Source organism: Drosophila kikkawai, chromosome 3R, assembly GCF_030179895.1.
Source record: "Drosophila kikkawai strain 14028-0561.14 chromosome 3R, DkikHiC1v2, whole genome shotgun sequence".
Taxonomy (NCBI): domain Eukaryota; kingdom Metazoa; phylum Arthropoda; class Insecta; order Diptera; family Drosophilidae; genus Drosophila; species Drosophila kikkawai.
The window spans coordinates 3,601,904-3,618,615 of NC_091731.1; the positions used below are offsets into that span (position 1 = coordinate 3,601,904).

At 41.1% G+C, this 16,712-nt stretch overlaps 1 protein-coding gene across 1 annotated transcript; it reads left to right on the forward strand.

Annotated features, from left to right (window-relative positions):
- The first annotated feature begins 13,120 nt into the window (after window positions 1–13,120).
- On the forward strand, window positions 13,121–14,132 carry LOC121503272 (uncharacterized). The gene is made up of 2 exons (XM_041777549.1): window positions 13,121–13,559; window positions 13,642–14,132. The coding sequence occupies exons 1-2, from the start codon at window positions 13,121–13,123 to the stop codon at window positions 14,130–14,132; spliced, it is 930 nt and encodes a 309-aa protein (XP_041633483.1).
- The last annotated feature ends 2,580 nt before the right edge of the window (window positions 14,133–16,712 follow it).

The following is a 16,712-nucleotide window of genomic DNA, read 5'->3' on the forward strand; positions in this document are numbered from 1 at the left end:
GAGCCCCTCCCGCATGCATTTCCCGAACAGCACCGCGAATATGTCTGGGCGAAGACAAATGTCTAGCTTGAGCGCCCTGTTGGGAATGCAATCCGGGCCTGGCGCCTTCGTCACCTTAATCCTAACCGCCATCGCCATCATCTCCTCTTCGGAGACGGGCTCGAGCTTATGCATCGGGTAGGTGCCAGCCCCTGTGGCAAGCTCAGGGTTAGGCATCCTGGGGAATAGGTGCGAAACTATCTTCCCGAGGCTTTCCGCGTCCAGTGGGGCGCAGTTGTTCGCTCTGCCGACTTTCTTTACAATTAATTTGTAAGCGTTTTAAAAAAAATTTTTTTCAGTTTTCAAATTATTTTTATTTGAGAAAATACATAAAAATAAACATAAAAGATTAAATAAAAAATATTTTTTAAAAATTGTTTTCATTAAAAAAAATTATTTTTTCACTTTGATACCCTTTAAAAAGGCGTAGTTGTGGGCGTGGTACATTATGCAGTACATATATACATTTTACAATAATTACCTGTCCAATGCCGTTTAAATTATTCGATTACCTTATTTGGTTCAAAAGATATGATTTTTGCAACGCTAAATGAGAAAAGGCGCTACTGTGCTGCGTTGCATATTTTTTTTACATTGCACTGTGATGCGTATTTTTTTTTATAATATATTAAAACAATTGTAAAATTGAGCGACATTAAACTTGCCCAATTAGCGTGTGGCCTGAAAGCCATACAACCACTAGGCAGGAAAACATGTAAAAATTTTTTTTAATGAAAAAATTCATATGCAAAATACATATTTAAAAATTACAAATTCTCCTAATATTTTCTATTAGCCATTGGCAAATAAATTCAAAGCCAAGAGCCACGCATATGTTAATGGCATAAAATTAGCAGAAGAGGATTTTAAAAAATTTGAAAACGAAGTTAAACAAGACACAGCCACTATGGCATTGATAGACACAAAGTCAGTGGACTCCACTGCAAACGTAATTAATAAAATCGAATCAACTATTGATTCTAATTTAAGAAATATCTTATTAGCAGTTTGTCTGGTTATGCAGCCCGCACCTGATGACCCAGCGGCCAAACGACAACAATAAATTTGCTCTGCGTAGCAAAGCTTTACCTCTCCTCCTGCCTTCTGCATAGCATAAACTTTATCACTCTCTCGCTCTATTTGCATAGCTGCCCTTGGCCGTCCGCTAACTGCAGCAAAAATTCTTTTCTCAGTTCGTCTTCGTTTGTCTTCGCCTATGCTTGATAGCGATCAACTCAAATATTTGCCTATAACTATTCTCGGACCAATTTGGGTCATAAATATCCGCAGCGGCAATTCGGCTCGCCTGCGCTGATAAATAATAGAAACTTCGCGGCTTAATAAATATTGCATTTAATTTATAACGTTTAAAACAAGTGCGTATTTTTGGGTCAAAAGAAATTGGACAATTCGACAGCTATTGAAAAAGCTCAGTAGCTCAACCTTTAGTGACCCCGACGTGATTGGCTATTAAAAACATTAAACATTTCGGTTTAATAATTGTGCCAAGCGCGTAAACAATTTCGTTTAGTGCATTGCTTGTGGCTGTACTTTGCCGCGCCGCGCTAGGCAAACGGACATACATACATACATATGCACCGGTACTTTGGCGTGCACTCTTTGCTCTCGTTCGTCTGCTTGCTGTTCATTTGCCGTCGCACAGTAGCGCCTTTTCTCATTTAACGTTTCAAAAATCATAACTTTTGAACAAAACAAGATAACTAAATAATTTAAACGCCATTTGACAGGTAATTGTTGTAAAATTAACATATGTATTGGAAAATCTGCTACGCCCACTCATTCGCCTTTTTAAAGGGTATCAAAGTAAAGAAATATTTTTTTCTCAATGAAGACTATTTTTAAAAAATATGTTTTATTTAATTTTTTATCTTTATTTTAATGTATTTGCTTAAATAAAAATAATTTGAAAACTGAAAAAAAAATTTTTTTTGTTCTAAGTTTAACCGCCACAGAACCGTGAGCGCTACAGTTAGTATTTTTTGTTGGTTTGTATGAAATTGTGTCGGTATTTTGGTATATTTTACCCTGAGTTGTTTCAGTGTTTTGCTTCGCAATGCCAGAGTCGCAGCTGGACGCAGACTTTCTAAACGGATTCTGATTCAGGAAAGACACACGCAGTGCGTAGTCATAGTGTAGTCGCCGGCTCTGGGCAGCTTCAGAAGTTATAGACTACTTTAACCAGAAAAAGGTGAAAAAAATTGACACCTGGCAGGAAGCGATTTACCTGTACAAGCCCACGCAAAACTACCCTTTTTTTTTTAATTTGAATAAGAGGTAATGAATATACCTGTCTTTTAAAAGAAAAATCAAGACCATTGGTTATCTAGTTTTTGTGTAATATTACCTGAAAGTCGACTAATTTACCAATTTTTTGTTGTATGACGCATACACGGAAAACAATTTCGACTTTGAATGCTCATATCTTCCTCAAAAAAAATCTGAAAATTTTTTTGGTTAAAGATTCGGAATCCTTGGGAAATTCTCTGTCGATTTCTTATGGTTTAAATCGATTTTGCGATTATGACTTTTTCGATTTTTGCAACGGCTTTTGTTCGAGAGGCGCTACTGTGCGTCGGTAACAGCTATTTGAATTCGCTCCCCGCTTATTTTATGCAGTAACTCTAACTGACAAAATTATTTCGCTTGTGTGCGGGCATCGTTGCGGTACAAAAAAAAATCTGCAGTGCATGCCAAACTGTTGACTGCAGTTTCCATTGTGAACTAATAAAATAAAGATGTCGACTCCAGAAACTCCTCAGTTTTCGTCGCCCAATCGAGTTACGTTTTTTAAGCGGAAGGCAAACGCGATAGCTGCCCATGCTAAAAAAATTGCTTCTGGCCTTACTGCCGATAGAGTTAAGGCCGTTCCTGAGGAGGAGCTCACACTGCAACTTGAGCTTATAAATAAAACCGAAGCCTCTTTCTTATTGGCTCATGATTCGTTATAGGAACTCGATTATGAGGAAATTGGTGTTCTCCATGAGATCGTTGGTTTTTTTTTTTTTTTCGCATAATATTTATTGGTTTTATAAACTTTGCTGCTTTAAGCTTAATATCTACTATTCAATCATTGGTTCAATAACATGTAGCTAGGGATGTCGAAAATATATCAAAATATCAATATATCGATATTTTTTGCGAAAAAAAATAAATATTTTTATCGTGATATTTTTTTTGAAAAATTATCATATTTTATCGATATTTTTTTGAGATATTTTTTGATATTTAAGGCGGTTACACTTTTTATCGGGACAAGGAAAGAAAACATGTATTTGTTATCTTTCATATAAGATACTGTTAAAGCCTTAGTTCGGCGGAAAAAATGAAACTGAACCTAAAACAAGAAAGGAAGCTAACTTCGGCACCACGAAGTTTGTAAACTCTTGGAGATATTAGTTCATTACATTTTACCTATTCCTATTATGTTTACAGTTTTACAGTTACAGTTTTTCATTCCCAGCTTTACATTTTCTCTACGTCTATTGATCGTTTCTATGGCAGATATATGGCAGTTGTCCGATTTTCATAAAATGTATACCAAAATTCTGAAATAATAAAATAAGCCTATATCCTCAGAGTAGATGAAAAAACGTTGAAAAACAACGAAGTTGTTTTCATAAAACATACCAAAATTCTGAAATATAAAATGGCCATATTTCAAAAATGATGCAAAAATGTTGAAAAACAGTCAAGTTCGAATTTTTTTTTCTAAAAATGTAGCGAACATTTGTATGGCAGCTATATGATATAGTCGTCCGATCCGGCCCGTTTCGAGTATATAGAAGACTTTATGCGGAGTTTCATTCAGATAGCTTTTAAACTGAGGGACTAGTTTGCGTAGAAACGGACAGACGGACATGGCTCGATCGACTCGGCTGTTGATGCTGATCAAGAATATATGTATATACTTTATAGGCTCGGAAAGGTCTCCTTCCTTGCGTTGCAAAACTTCTGACTGAAATTATAATACCCTGCAAGGGTATAATGAAAACGTTTGCTTTATTATTATTTAAGCATGTTTTTATTATCTTTCATATAAGATAAATTTTTGTTCTGATTTGATTTTAATATAAATAAAAGCAAAAGAAAGTAAAAATAAATATTGTTTTCTTTCATTTATTAATAAATATAAAATAAAAATCGAAAAATATAATTTAAGATCGTATGAGAGTTAATGTTTAGTGGTTATTGAAATTATTTATTTATTTATTTATTTATTTATTTATTAAGAATAGCAAATATCTGCCATTTTGAATCCATATCCTTACCTCAGACCGGATAAGGAGTGTTTTTTAATGATATGCTCCGACTCACATCAGGTGGTCAGAGGCAAGGATAGGTGTCTTAAAATATTATTTTTGTTAAAGTCTAATGACATTTCAAAATATAAAAGAGAGTACATGTCGTTGTAAAGCGAACATAAAACGCGAAAAGGATCGTGTGCCTCGAAATTAGTTTTACAAATATCCAAAGCTATAGGCCGAAAGTAACGTGATGGCCTAGAAGGAACTGAAAAGCGTATTTGCTTAAGAAGATTACTGGAAAAAATATATCCATTTATTAATTTATGCAGGAACATCACGCCATGGCAGGTACGACGATCCTTAAGAGAGGGCAGGTCCAGAAGGCGTAGTCTGTCGGCATACGGAGGAAGGTGGCGATGAGGGTCCCAGTCTAAACCCCGAAGAGCGAACAAAAGGAATTGTTTCTGTACCGATTCGATAAGATCCTGATACTTTGCATATTGAGGGGACCATACGCACGAACAATATTCGAGTATGGGCCGAACCAGGGATATATATAAAAGTTTTGTAGTGTAGGGATCATCGAATTCCTTAGACCATCGTTTTACGAAAGCAAAAACTCCCTTTGCTTTACCAACAATTATACCGATGTGATCGGTGAAGCTCAAGTTGTGGGTAAATAGAACACCAAGATCCGTTACAGAGTGGATACGTTCAAGAACACTCGTGCCTAAGGAATAGTTAGCCTGGAAACAATTTCTGCGGTAAAACGACATGTATTTACATTTGGAGTTGTTGAGAAACAATAAATTGTGAGTGCACCAGGACATCATGTTGTTTAAATCAGCTTGCAAGAGCTGAGCAGAGTCAGGATTCACAAGAGGCAAACATAGTTTTACGTCATCAGCATACATCAAGACGTAAGAGTGGAGAATAACTTGGGGCAGATCATTTATAAAAATGCCAAATAGAAGAGGACCGAGGTGGCTCCCTTGAGGAACGCCAGAAGTCACGTGAACAAGGTTTGAGAATGAACCCTTGAATGCAACTCTTTGAGTACGGTTCGACAAATATGTAGAAATCCACTTGATCAACGTAACCGGAAAACCCAACAGACAAAGTTTCTTCAGCAGTAATTGATGATTCACCGAATCGAAAGCTTTGCTGAAATCTGTAAAGATAACATCGGTTTGGGTGTTATTTTTAAATGCGTTTCTAATGACAGCAACAAACTCAAGGAGATTTGTAGACGTTGATTTACGTTTCATGAAGCCATGCTGTGAGGGGGACATTATTGAGCTACATTGGTGCTGAAGCTGAGTAGTAATTAGAAATTCGAATAATTTGGGAATCGCACTAAGTTTTGCAATACCTCTATAGTGCTCAATATTAGATTTACTGCCCTTTTTATGAAGCGGAATGATAAACGATTCTTTCCAAACTTTGGGGAAAAACGAATGCTGAAGTGATAACTGAAAAAGTCTAGACAATGGTCTACATAATGAGCTGGCACAATTTCTCAGAACACAGCTAGGTACAAGATCTGGACCAGAGGAAAAGGAAAGTTTGATTGTTCTAAGATTATGAAGAACATCATCTTCGCTGATTACAGGCATAAAAATGCAATTGGAATGCGGGAGTGGAAAAGAATACTCTGAGTTATTATCGAAATTAGTTTGTGAGTATGTAGTCTGGAAGAACTTTGCGAACAGGTTCGCGATATCAGGCTCATTGGAAGCGGAGGCATTATCGAAATGAAGACATGAAGGAAATTGTTGAGATTTCCGTTTCGAGTTTACAAAAGCGTAAAATTGCTTCGGGTTAGCCTGAAACTCAATTTTGCACCGATTTAAGTGGTTTCTGTAGCATTCAGAATTGTGTGCTAGGAAATTTGTACGAGCAGTTAAATATCTCGAATGGTCGACTTGAAGACCAGATTTGCTATACTTTTTAAACAGTCTGGATTTCAGATTTTTTAGATATGAAAGCCGACGAGAAAACCAAGGGGGCTTATGAGAAACTTCTGGTGAGGGAAATGAAGGGACATACATGTCGAAAACTGAGTACATTATTTCATAGAAACGCTTAACAATGTCTGAGGGATCCTCTGTGGAGTTCAAGAAAGTCCAATCCGTTAAGGATAAGTGGTGGTTCATTTCTGTAAACTTAGCTTTTCGAAAGCAACGAAACGTTGCAGGCTCAGCTTCCGGACACAATAATAATGGTGTGGAGGCTTCGAGGGTTAGCTCCAAAGTGGGATGATAAGCGTCCTCAGGACTAGAAAGAGGGTCAATTCTAGTGACGTAGGCATTGGCAAACTCAGAGACAAAGATGAGGTCTAAGACGTTATTACTGCAGTTTCTAACAAAATTTAATTGTCCCAATGAATGGTCAATGAGACCATGAATTAAATCGTGGGGTGAGGTGGGAACAAGAACATTTGAATCAGGTAAGGGCATCCAGGAAATGGAGGGTAGATTAAAATCACCCGTGACGATAAGGTGGTCATTAATACCAAGGGAAGAATGAATTTCTTGAATTAAGGATAAATGCTGCATATAAATATCAGTGTCAGACCTAGGTGGAATATACGAGCATGAAACGTAGATAGAATAATCGTAAACCTGGATGCGAACCGCCACAAACTCTATATCAGTGTCCGTTTTAGAAATGATATTGGAAACCAGATCGGATTTAACCGCAATGAGAACACCACCGCCTGTCCGTATAGGACGATCACGTCTAAAGATGGCATAGTTCCCTGAAAAAATCTCAGAGTCAGACACAGAGGAGTTGAGCCATGTTTCTGTAAAGACAATAACATTGGCATCGAAAGAGACACTATTGACGTGCAGCCTACTGAGCTTGCCAAGTAAACTACGAACATTCTGATAGTGAAGAACAAAAGAGTCTATTAGTTTTTTGGAGGCCTAGTTGAGGGAGTTTGAGGCCCGCGAGCACGAGGAGTACTTTTGTGTTCGAATTCATGAACAATTGCATGCTTAGGCCACACAGAAGGATCAAGAGCCTTAGAAAATAGTTGGTCAGAAATTGTAATTTTAAACGAAGATATATCACGTCTTTCCTTAAAATTGAATTTGGAGACACTAAATTCAGTAACAGAAACATTCAATTTGCTGCTCAAGTGGGTCTTAACGTCGCCCTCAGAAGCATCTGGATTGAGGCGGGAAACAAATATCTGTTTTTTCGGAGCAACACCAGCCAAAGGCACCGGTCCGCGTTTGGCAACGCCAGAAATTGTCGACTGTTGGGGGCCGCTTCTGGTAACGGCCGGCACCGAGATAGTGACCACCGGGGGAGCCACTGGGTTGGGATTTGACACCACCGACGCGTCGTTGATGGCAGCAGCACGCGACGTGGATGCCTGATCGGTGTAGACAGGCTGCTGAACCGGGAGCATGGTGGCTTCGCCCCCTCCGAGAATGGGGACTGGTGCAGCAACTTCAGCAGAGGCAGCAGCGTGCAACGTGGACGCCTGGACAACGTTGACAGGCTGCTGATCCAACGGCCTGACAAGATCTTCAACCATAGAAGTTGTGATCGATGATGCATCATCACCAGAGCCGTTATCCACGGCTGCAGGCTTGGCACGTGGGGTGAACTGCATAAGGGGGCATTCAGGGTCTGGAAGAGATAAGAACTTTTCAGACAGGTTGCTCTTGTTTTTGTTTACGGGGTCACTTAGCAGTTTAAGCGACTTGAAATGGTGTTCCGCCTTCTGGAAGCGAGTTGACAACTCCTTAAAGCCGGCCGCCAACGACTGAAACTCCAGGTGAGTCTGCCTCATGAAGACCCGCATATCGGATTTGATATGCAGGCAGCTCGGGCACGTCCAGTCCAATCCAGGATTTTCGCGAATGCGGTCGGTGATACGCGATCCATTTTGCCCCAGATCGGCGCATCCAATGTGGGCGATATTATCACAGAGCCAGCAGTAGACAGTGACATGCCGCGAAGAAATTTTTTGGCCGTTCTGGCACTTAGGGAAACAACACGTAGCCATTATTGGAATAAAAAAATACTTTATCCAAGTAAATTACGAATTGGATTAATTTATTTGCGCGACGAGATGGCCGATCAAAACAAATTATACAATTGTTTTTTTGAAAAAAAAAATTGTTTAAGTTTCGCGGCGAACAGACCGATCAAAACAGAAAGCGAAGAGCGCACAAATAAAAGCTTTTATCTAAGCGCCAAAAAATAAGAAATTTGTGTTATTGATTTAGCTAGCGCCAACAACAAATACAAGGCGATGCAGCGATAAGCGGTAAACACAATGCACAAGAATAGGAAGGCAAGGCAATTGTAAAATCGAAATTGTTTTACGACGATAAAGTCACAGACTTTATTTACAAAGGACCGGTTGTTTATTGATTATGAAGTTCACGGAAACACCGACCACTTGCCAAAAATTTGGGTTTTGATAAATAGGATTTCACTAAGAAAACTTTGAATAAATGTAGAGCGATATAAAGCACGTCCAACTCAAAGCTTGGCGAAACGAATTGTCTAAAAAAAAAAATAATAATAAAACAAAAATATCAAAAATATTTGATATATCGATTTTTTTTTTTGATATATCAAATATCATTTTGATATTTTTTTTTTTGAAAAAAAAAAATATCATCGATACGATATTTTTAAATATTTCGACAACCCTACATGTAGCAGAGGAAACAATTCAAAAAAATATTTAACTAGGTTATTCGCCGGGTGGGCAGCTCCCGTATGATGACTCTCCTAAACCGAAGCCTCTTTCTCATTGGCTCATGATTCGTTGGTGGAACTCCATTATGAGGAAATTGGCAGCAAAGTGCGGGACGACTTTGAGGAGTTGGTGTTCTCCATGAGATCGTTGGTGCTGCAAGAGCTGGGGAAGCGCAAATTCCCAGGAGTTCCGTGTTCAACCATGCATCCAGAGGTGGCCATGGAGGCCGGTGCGCCTGCTCCAAGAAGATCGTGCCTTCCTGAGCTTAAGTTGCCAACCTTCAGCGGCGGCTACACTGAGTACGCCGATTTTATTTCGATGTTCCTGACAATTATTGATAGGAATAGTGATCTGGCTCCAATTGAGAAGCTGCAGCACCTGAAATCATGCCTGAAAGGTACAGCTTTAGATGCCGTTCGTTCGCTGGAGATCACTGACTCTAACTATGGAGTAGCTCTGGAATTACTTGACAATCGCTTCAATAATAAACGCCTTATTTTTCAGGCTCACATAACAGATATTTTTGGTTTGTCAAAGGTGGAAAGTGCATCAGCTGTGAAGCTTCGTGAGCTCTCCGACAAGATCAATGCCAATCTTCGAGCGCTTCAGAGCTTGGGTACCTTGGAGGAGATAGCTGGTTGCATTCTTGTTCATACGCTGCTGCAAAAGGTTGACCCGACTACCCAGGCTAAATGGGAAGAGTCTGCCTCGCTGGACCGAATACCCACCTGCACAGAATTTACTAAATTTCTGGAGAAGCGATGCCAGAAACTTGAAAATGTGGAGCATGCTGCTGTATCTAATGGTAGCAATTCGCAAGCGTCAAGGACCAGGAGGTTCAGCAGTCATGGGAGAAGTTCGTTCGTCGCCACCAGCATCACAGCCTCGACCAGATCGTGCGTTATGTGCCAGGGTGCAAATCATGGCATTTATAATTGCGCTCAATTCGCCAGCCTTTCTCCTCAAGCTCGTCTGCGTGAAGCTAAACGGCTAGCCTTATGCCTAAACTGCCTCAAATCTGGACATCAAATGAGGAATTGTAGTTCGGGCTCCTGTCGAGCATGTGGATCTAAACGTCATAGCCTTCTACACTTTCCCGCACCGCCTGTAACAGCGCCCCCACAACCTGCTCCACCTAACGTGCCATCTTCGTCAAATGCTGTTTCAAACTCTTCGCTCGCTTCGTCGTCATCGCAATCCGCTGCTTTGGTCGCTCAGAATCTTGATACGGATTGTGTTTTGCTTGCCACTGCAGTCATCAGTGTGCAAAATCGCTCTGGTTCGTGGGTTCCTTGCCGCGCCCTGCTCGACTCGGGATCTCAATTGCATATCATTACTTCTCGCCTCGCACACTCGCTTCAGTTGCCGAAGGTCAAATCCGCGGCCACTATATCTGGACTTCGAGACTCTAAATTTTGCTCGGATGGTTTTTCGGTAAATATTACTTTAAAGTCTCAAGCTTCAGATTTCGTCTCCAGTATCTCGGCTTTGGTTGCGCCTGCCATCACGGACGACCAGCCAAGCTTCACCGTCAGCCCAGAGGACTGGAACATACCCTCCAACATTCGAATGGCCGATCCACAGTTCTTCAGATCGCAAAGAATTGACTTATTAATTGTAGCAAGTCTATTCTTTGAGCTGTTATGTGCTGGCCAAATTAATTTGTCTGATGGGCTCCCTCTGTTGCAAAAAACCCGACTGGGATGGGTTGTCACTGGCGGAGGATCAGCGCCACGCCAGTCAGCGGCCTTGGCTGTCCAATCTATTGCAGGGACGTTAGTCGGAGATGACGCTGGTCTGGAGAGCGTTGTGCGGAAGTTTTGGGAAGTGGAAAACGTTGGAGAGTCTGGATCTGAAGCTCATTTCAACGACAGCTTTACTCGGCTGCCGTCAGGAGATACTCGGTTCGCCTGCCAACTAAGCATAGTGTTGAAATCCTGGGAGATTCATATCAACAAGCTTATCGTCGTTTCGTCAACCTGGAGAACAAACTTGATCGTCATCCTCATCTCAAAGCGCAGTACTCGGCATTTATTCGTGAGTACCTCGATCTGAATCATATGTCTCTTGTGGATTTAGACTCACGGAATTTATGCAAGTTTTATTTGCGACATCACTGCGTCATTAAAGAGGATAGCCCAACTACTAAGCTGCGTGTTGTTTTTGATGGGTCTGCCAAATCGTCGTCTGGATACTCATTGAATGAGGTGCTCATGGCAGGTCCCACCATGCAGCCGAGATTGTTCAACACACTGTTGCAGTTTCGCACATTTCCTGTCGCCCTACCCGGCGATATTTGCAAAATGTATAGATGCGTTCGGATTGCTGAGCCGGATAGCTACTTGCAATGCATTTTGTGGCGTGACTCACGGCAAGAGGAAATTCGTGTTTATAGGCTGGACACTGTCACCTATGGAACTAAACCTGCCTCGTTTCTGTCAGTTCGAGCCATGCATCAGTTGGCAGAGGATGAGAAGGCATCGTTTCCCCTTGGCGCCAAAATACTTTTGCGAGACTTCTACGTGGATGATCTCATCACAGGAGGCAACTCGACACAAGACGTCTTGGAGATCATGCGGCAGACCACTGGACTTCTCGAAAGGGGCAATTTCAAGTTGAGAAAATGGTGCTCAAACGATCCTGCGTTGCTGCAATAAATCCCAGAGGCCGAAAGGGATTCATTCTTGAAGTTCGACGATGGCAGCGACATTACAAAAACGCTTGGACTTGCTTGGGATTCGTCGTCTGACGTTTTACTGTTCTCCACATCGCCAATGAAAATTATTGCCAAACCAACCAAGCGCTCAGTCTTGTCTACGATCGCTTGCTTTTATGATCCTCTAGGTCTTATTTGTCCTGTAATTACTAAAGCCAAAATATTTTTACAGAAGATCTGGAGATAGAGACTCGACTGGGACGAAAGCTTGCCGGCAGCGCTAAATTCTTCGTGGCTAAGTTTGTCGGCCAATATTTGTGAAACGCAAAAGCTCCAGTTTCCTCGGCTAGCACTGAACGCAAACAAAGTGATCAAAGTCCACGGATTCAGTGATGCCAGTATTGACGCATACGGAGGCTGCATTTACGTCGTTTCCATGGAGGATGACCGAAGGATTGCCCATCTCCTCTGCGCTAAATCTCGTGTGGCGCCACTGAACCCTCTCACGGTCCCTAAGTTGGAGTTGTCTGCTGCCGTGCTGCTGGCTCAACTCATTCAAGAAGTACAACGAATGGGGTTATTCTCGTGCTCCTACTACTGCTGGTCGGATTCTGCAGTTGTTTTGTCCTGGATTAGAGATGAGTCGTCACGTTTTCAAATATTTACTGCTAACCGAATCTCTTTAATTCAGTCGATTACAAATGGAATGGAGTGGCGCTACGTCCCTACGAGCTGCAATCCCGCAGATATCCTATCAAAAGGTGCTCTTCCCAGTGAACTGGTAGCTTCTAACCTATGGGCTCATGGACCTGACTATCTTCGAAAGGAAAAATCTCAATGGCCAGAGTCCTGCCTTGCATTGAAGACTCTTCCTGACCTTAAAAAGATTGCTTTGGTTGGCATCTCGACAGCTGCTGATGTATCCTTGTACTGCAAATTCTTCAACTCGTGGGAAAATTCAAAGCATGTCTTCGGCTACATATACAAATTTCGCCATCGCATCAGGCAGCCAGGTCTCACTTCGGAGCATGTTCGCTGTGGCACCCAAATGCTCATCCGCTCCATCCAGATGGTTCATCTTAATGACGAATATCATTGCCTGCTTCGAGGACGGCCAATAAGGGCCTCCAGCTCCATCGCATCGCTCTCGCCCATTATCGACGAACTTGGGCTTTTACGTGTTGGCGGCCGACTCAAAAACTCTGCTCTGGACTATGAGGCACCCATCCACTGATATTACCTCGTCAGCATCCTGTAACTCGCGCAATAATCCTGCATTTTCATCGGCGCAACCTACACTCTGGACCACGCTCCCTGCTCGCTTCAATCCGGCAGCAGTTTTGGCCAATTGGTGGCCTCAAGACGGTTGCGAGTGCTGTGAGCAAATGCATAATTTGTTTTCGGGCCAAGCCACATGTTGCTGGCCACATTATGGCTGATCTTCCGAAGGACCACGTCAGCGCATCTTACGCCTTCCAGGTGACTGGAGTGGATTTTTGCGGCCCTTTCTATCACAAGTCGGAAGTTCGGAATAAGGCACCCATCAAGTGCTACGTCTCCATTTTTATCTGCTTTTCCACAAAGGCTGTGCACCTCGAGCTGGTCCAGGATCTCTCCACTTCAGCGTTTCTTAGCGCATTGAGGCGCTTTATACTGATTCGTGGCAAGCCTGCTCGCATATGGTCGGACAATGCGACTAATTTTGTTGGCGCTAAGAACGAGTTGGCTGAGCTAAAGCGATTGTTCCTGAATGCCAGCCACCAAACCGCAATAGATGAATTCTGCTTGACTGACAGCATCAGATGGCGATTTATTCCTCCTCGCTCTCCCCACTTTGGAGGTCTACTTCTACCGATCTGTTGGACCTGCAGTACTGCCCGCTGATGACCTGCGCACTCTCGTTTGCCACATCGCGGCAATCATTAATTCTCGTCCTTTAGTCTCACTTTCAGAACACCCTGGCGATCTTGATGTGTTGACACCGGCGCATTTCTTGGGTACTGCTCCTCTGGCTTTGTTTCCTGAGCCTGACTACACTAACTTGAACTTCAATCGGTTGGATCGGTGGCAGAAAATTTCGTTCTACCAGCAACTGTTCTGGTCCCGCTGGAAAAAGGAGTACCTGACGCTCCTTCAACAGCGCTCCAAGTGGCGCACACAGAAGACGGATATTCAACTCGGTGATGTCGTTCTGGTTAAGGACGAAAACCTGCCCTCCCTCAAGTGGCCACTAGCTCGAGTGGTCAACCTCGTCGCTGGATCCGACAATGTGGCTCGAGTCGCTGTACTGAAGACCGCCACTGGCCTCATCAATAGCTCAGTTGCTAAGCTGTGTGTGCTGCCGAAGCAGGATGAAGTTGAAAGGCCGTGTCTTCCAACGGGGGGAGAATGTCTGGTTATGCAGCCCGCACCTGATGACCCAGCGGCCAAACGACAACAATAAATTTGCTCTGCGTAGCAAAGCTTTACTTCTCCTCCTGCCTTCTGCATAACATAAACTTTATCACTCTCTCGCTCTATTCGCATAGCTGCCCTTGGCCGTCCGCTAACTGCAGCAAAAATTCTTTTCTCAGTTCGTCTTCGTTTGTCTTCGCCTATGCTTGATAGCGATCAACTCAAATATTTGCCTATAACTATTCTCGGACCAATTCGGGTCATAAATATCCGCAGCGGCAATTCGGCTCGCCTGCGCTGATAAATAATAGAAACTTCGTGGCTTAATAAATATTGCATTTAATTTATAACGTTTAAAACAAGTGCGTATTTTTGGGTCAAAAGAAATTGGACAATTCGACAGCTATTGAAAAAGCTCAGTAGCTCAACACAGTTATTGTTTTCATAATGAGTGCTTTCATTTTGTACAAGGCCTACGTTTTTCATAATAAATGCATTTCAAAAAGGGCCATAAATAAAAGCCAGGCTAACGACCTGCACAAAATTTAAAAAAGAAAGCACAAACAATTATTGAAAATAAAATTAGAATTGTTATTATGTATATCTTTGCAGAGATGCATTAAGAACAAAAATAAAAATTACTTATCCTATATCCTTGAAAAGATAATGAAAATAAAATAAATAAATAAATAAAACAACTTAAAAAAAACATTTAATAACAAAAAAGTAAGCTAACTTCGGCACGCCGAAGTTTGTATACCCTTGGAGATTGGTTTTGATGTTTATATTATAGATTTAAATGATGAAAACACTCACAAAACAGAGTTGCATTACATTTTACCTATACTTATTATGTTTACAGTTTGACAGTTACAGTTTTACATTCCCAGCTTTACATATTTTATACATTTACCGATCGGTTTATATGGCAGCTATATGATATAGTTGCCCGATTTCTATGAAATTTATACCAAAATTCTAGAATAATAAAAAAAGCTTATATCTCAGAGTAGATAAAAATACGTTGAAAAACAACGAAGCTATAATTTTTTTCCTATTAATTTCCCGACTGTTCCTATGGCAGCTATATCATATAGTCGTCCGATTTTCATAAAATTTTTACCAAAATTCTGAAATAATATAAAATGGCCATATCAAAAATTTTGAAAAACAGCCAAGTTATAATTTTTTTTCTAAAAATTTATCGAACATTTGTATGGCAGCTATACGTCCGATCCGGCCCGTGCCGACATATATAGTAGTGAGAGTATATAGAAGACTATATGCAAAGTTTCATTCAGATAGCTTTGAAACTGAGGGACTAGTTTGCGTAGAAACAGACAGACGGACAGACGGACATGGCTAAATCGACTCGGCTGTTGATGCTGATCAAAAATATATATACTTTATAGGATCGGAAACGTCTCCTTTACTGCGTTGCAAACTTCTGACTGAAATTATAATACCCTGCAAGGGTATAAAAACAATAAGCAAAATGGGTAGTAGCAACGCTGACATTCGGAGTACTGACATGAGTCAGGAAATGCAGGAAAGCACCATTGATAAATTCGAAATTGTATCGCAGATTGCCAAATATATTAAAAACGAGTTCGATGCAAAATTCAAACCCAACTGGCATTGCATTGTCGGCAGTGACTTCGGATCACCTGTGTCCCACGAGCCAGATCATCTCATATACTTCTATTTAGGCCAGTTAGCGATTTTATTGTTTAAGACAGGTTCGTAGAAAAAGCCATTCCATTTATTTAAGTTCGAGAATAAATTCCAACAATGTTCTAAACAAAATTCCATTAAATAATGGAATGGGGTGAGCTTTATAAAGAATTGAATAACATAAAAGCTGATTTTGACAGATCATACAAGTCATTATCAAGGACCCGGCTAGCACAGCAAAATAATGTGATTAAGCATGCCGAAATATTAGTAAACCGCTTTAACGCAGCGCGTATATTAATACATGAAACAGCCGAGAAATTCACATCGGACATAGATAACTTACGAAAGCTCCTTGAAGCTTCGTATATTGATGAAGGACTTTCGTCCGAACACGCTGACAAATTCAGCACAAAGGAAGCCATCACCACAATAGTTAAAAATGGTGAGCATGGCCGACTTAAAACAATATTGGAAGCAGGCAGCTTCACAAACATGAATGAAGCCGTCACTAAGTACATACAATGTAGTACAAAAATGACGGGTAATGCCAATTCAATATTGTACGCCCACAGAGGTAACAACTATCGCGGTAACAACTACAGAAACAGTTATCGCGGTAGGAGTAATAGCCGAGGTTTTTTTTTTTTACCATTCTTCCTTCAAAGTGAACGGACGTGTTTTTTTCTTGCGCTCCCGATTTGTGTAGAATTTGTCTAAAAACCTCCGGGGTTTACTAACATTTAATATTTGGTGTTTCAAATAATTCCCGTTCACTTCGCGTGTGCATGCTACTTGTTTATTTTGTGCTATTTAATTCAATTTAAATTGCATTTTAGTTTGGGCTGCTGCGGTTTCTTTGCATTTTGCTCTTTTTGCATTCCCTTTTGTGCATTTAGCGTTTGTTGTTGTTTGCGTTGCCGCGACAGCTATAAACGGTTCTACTCAGTGCTTA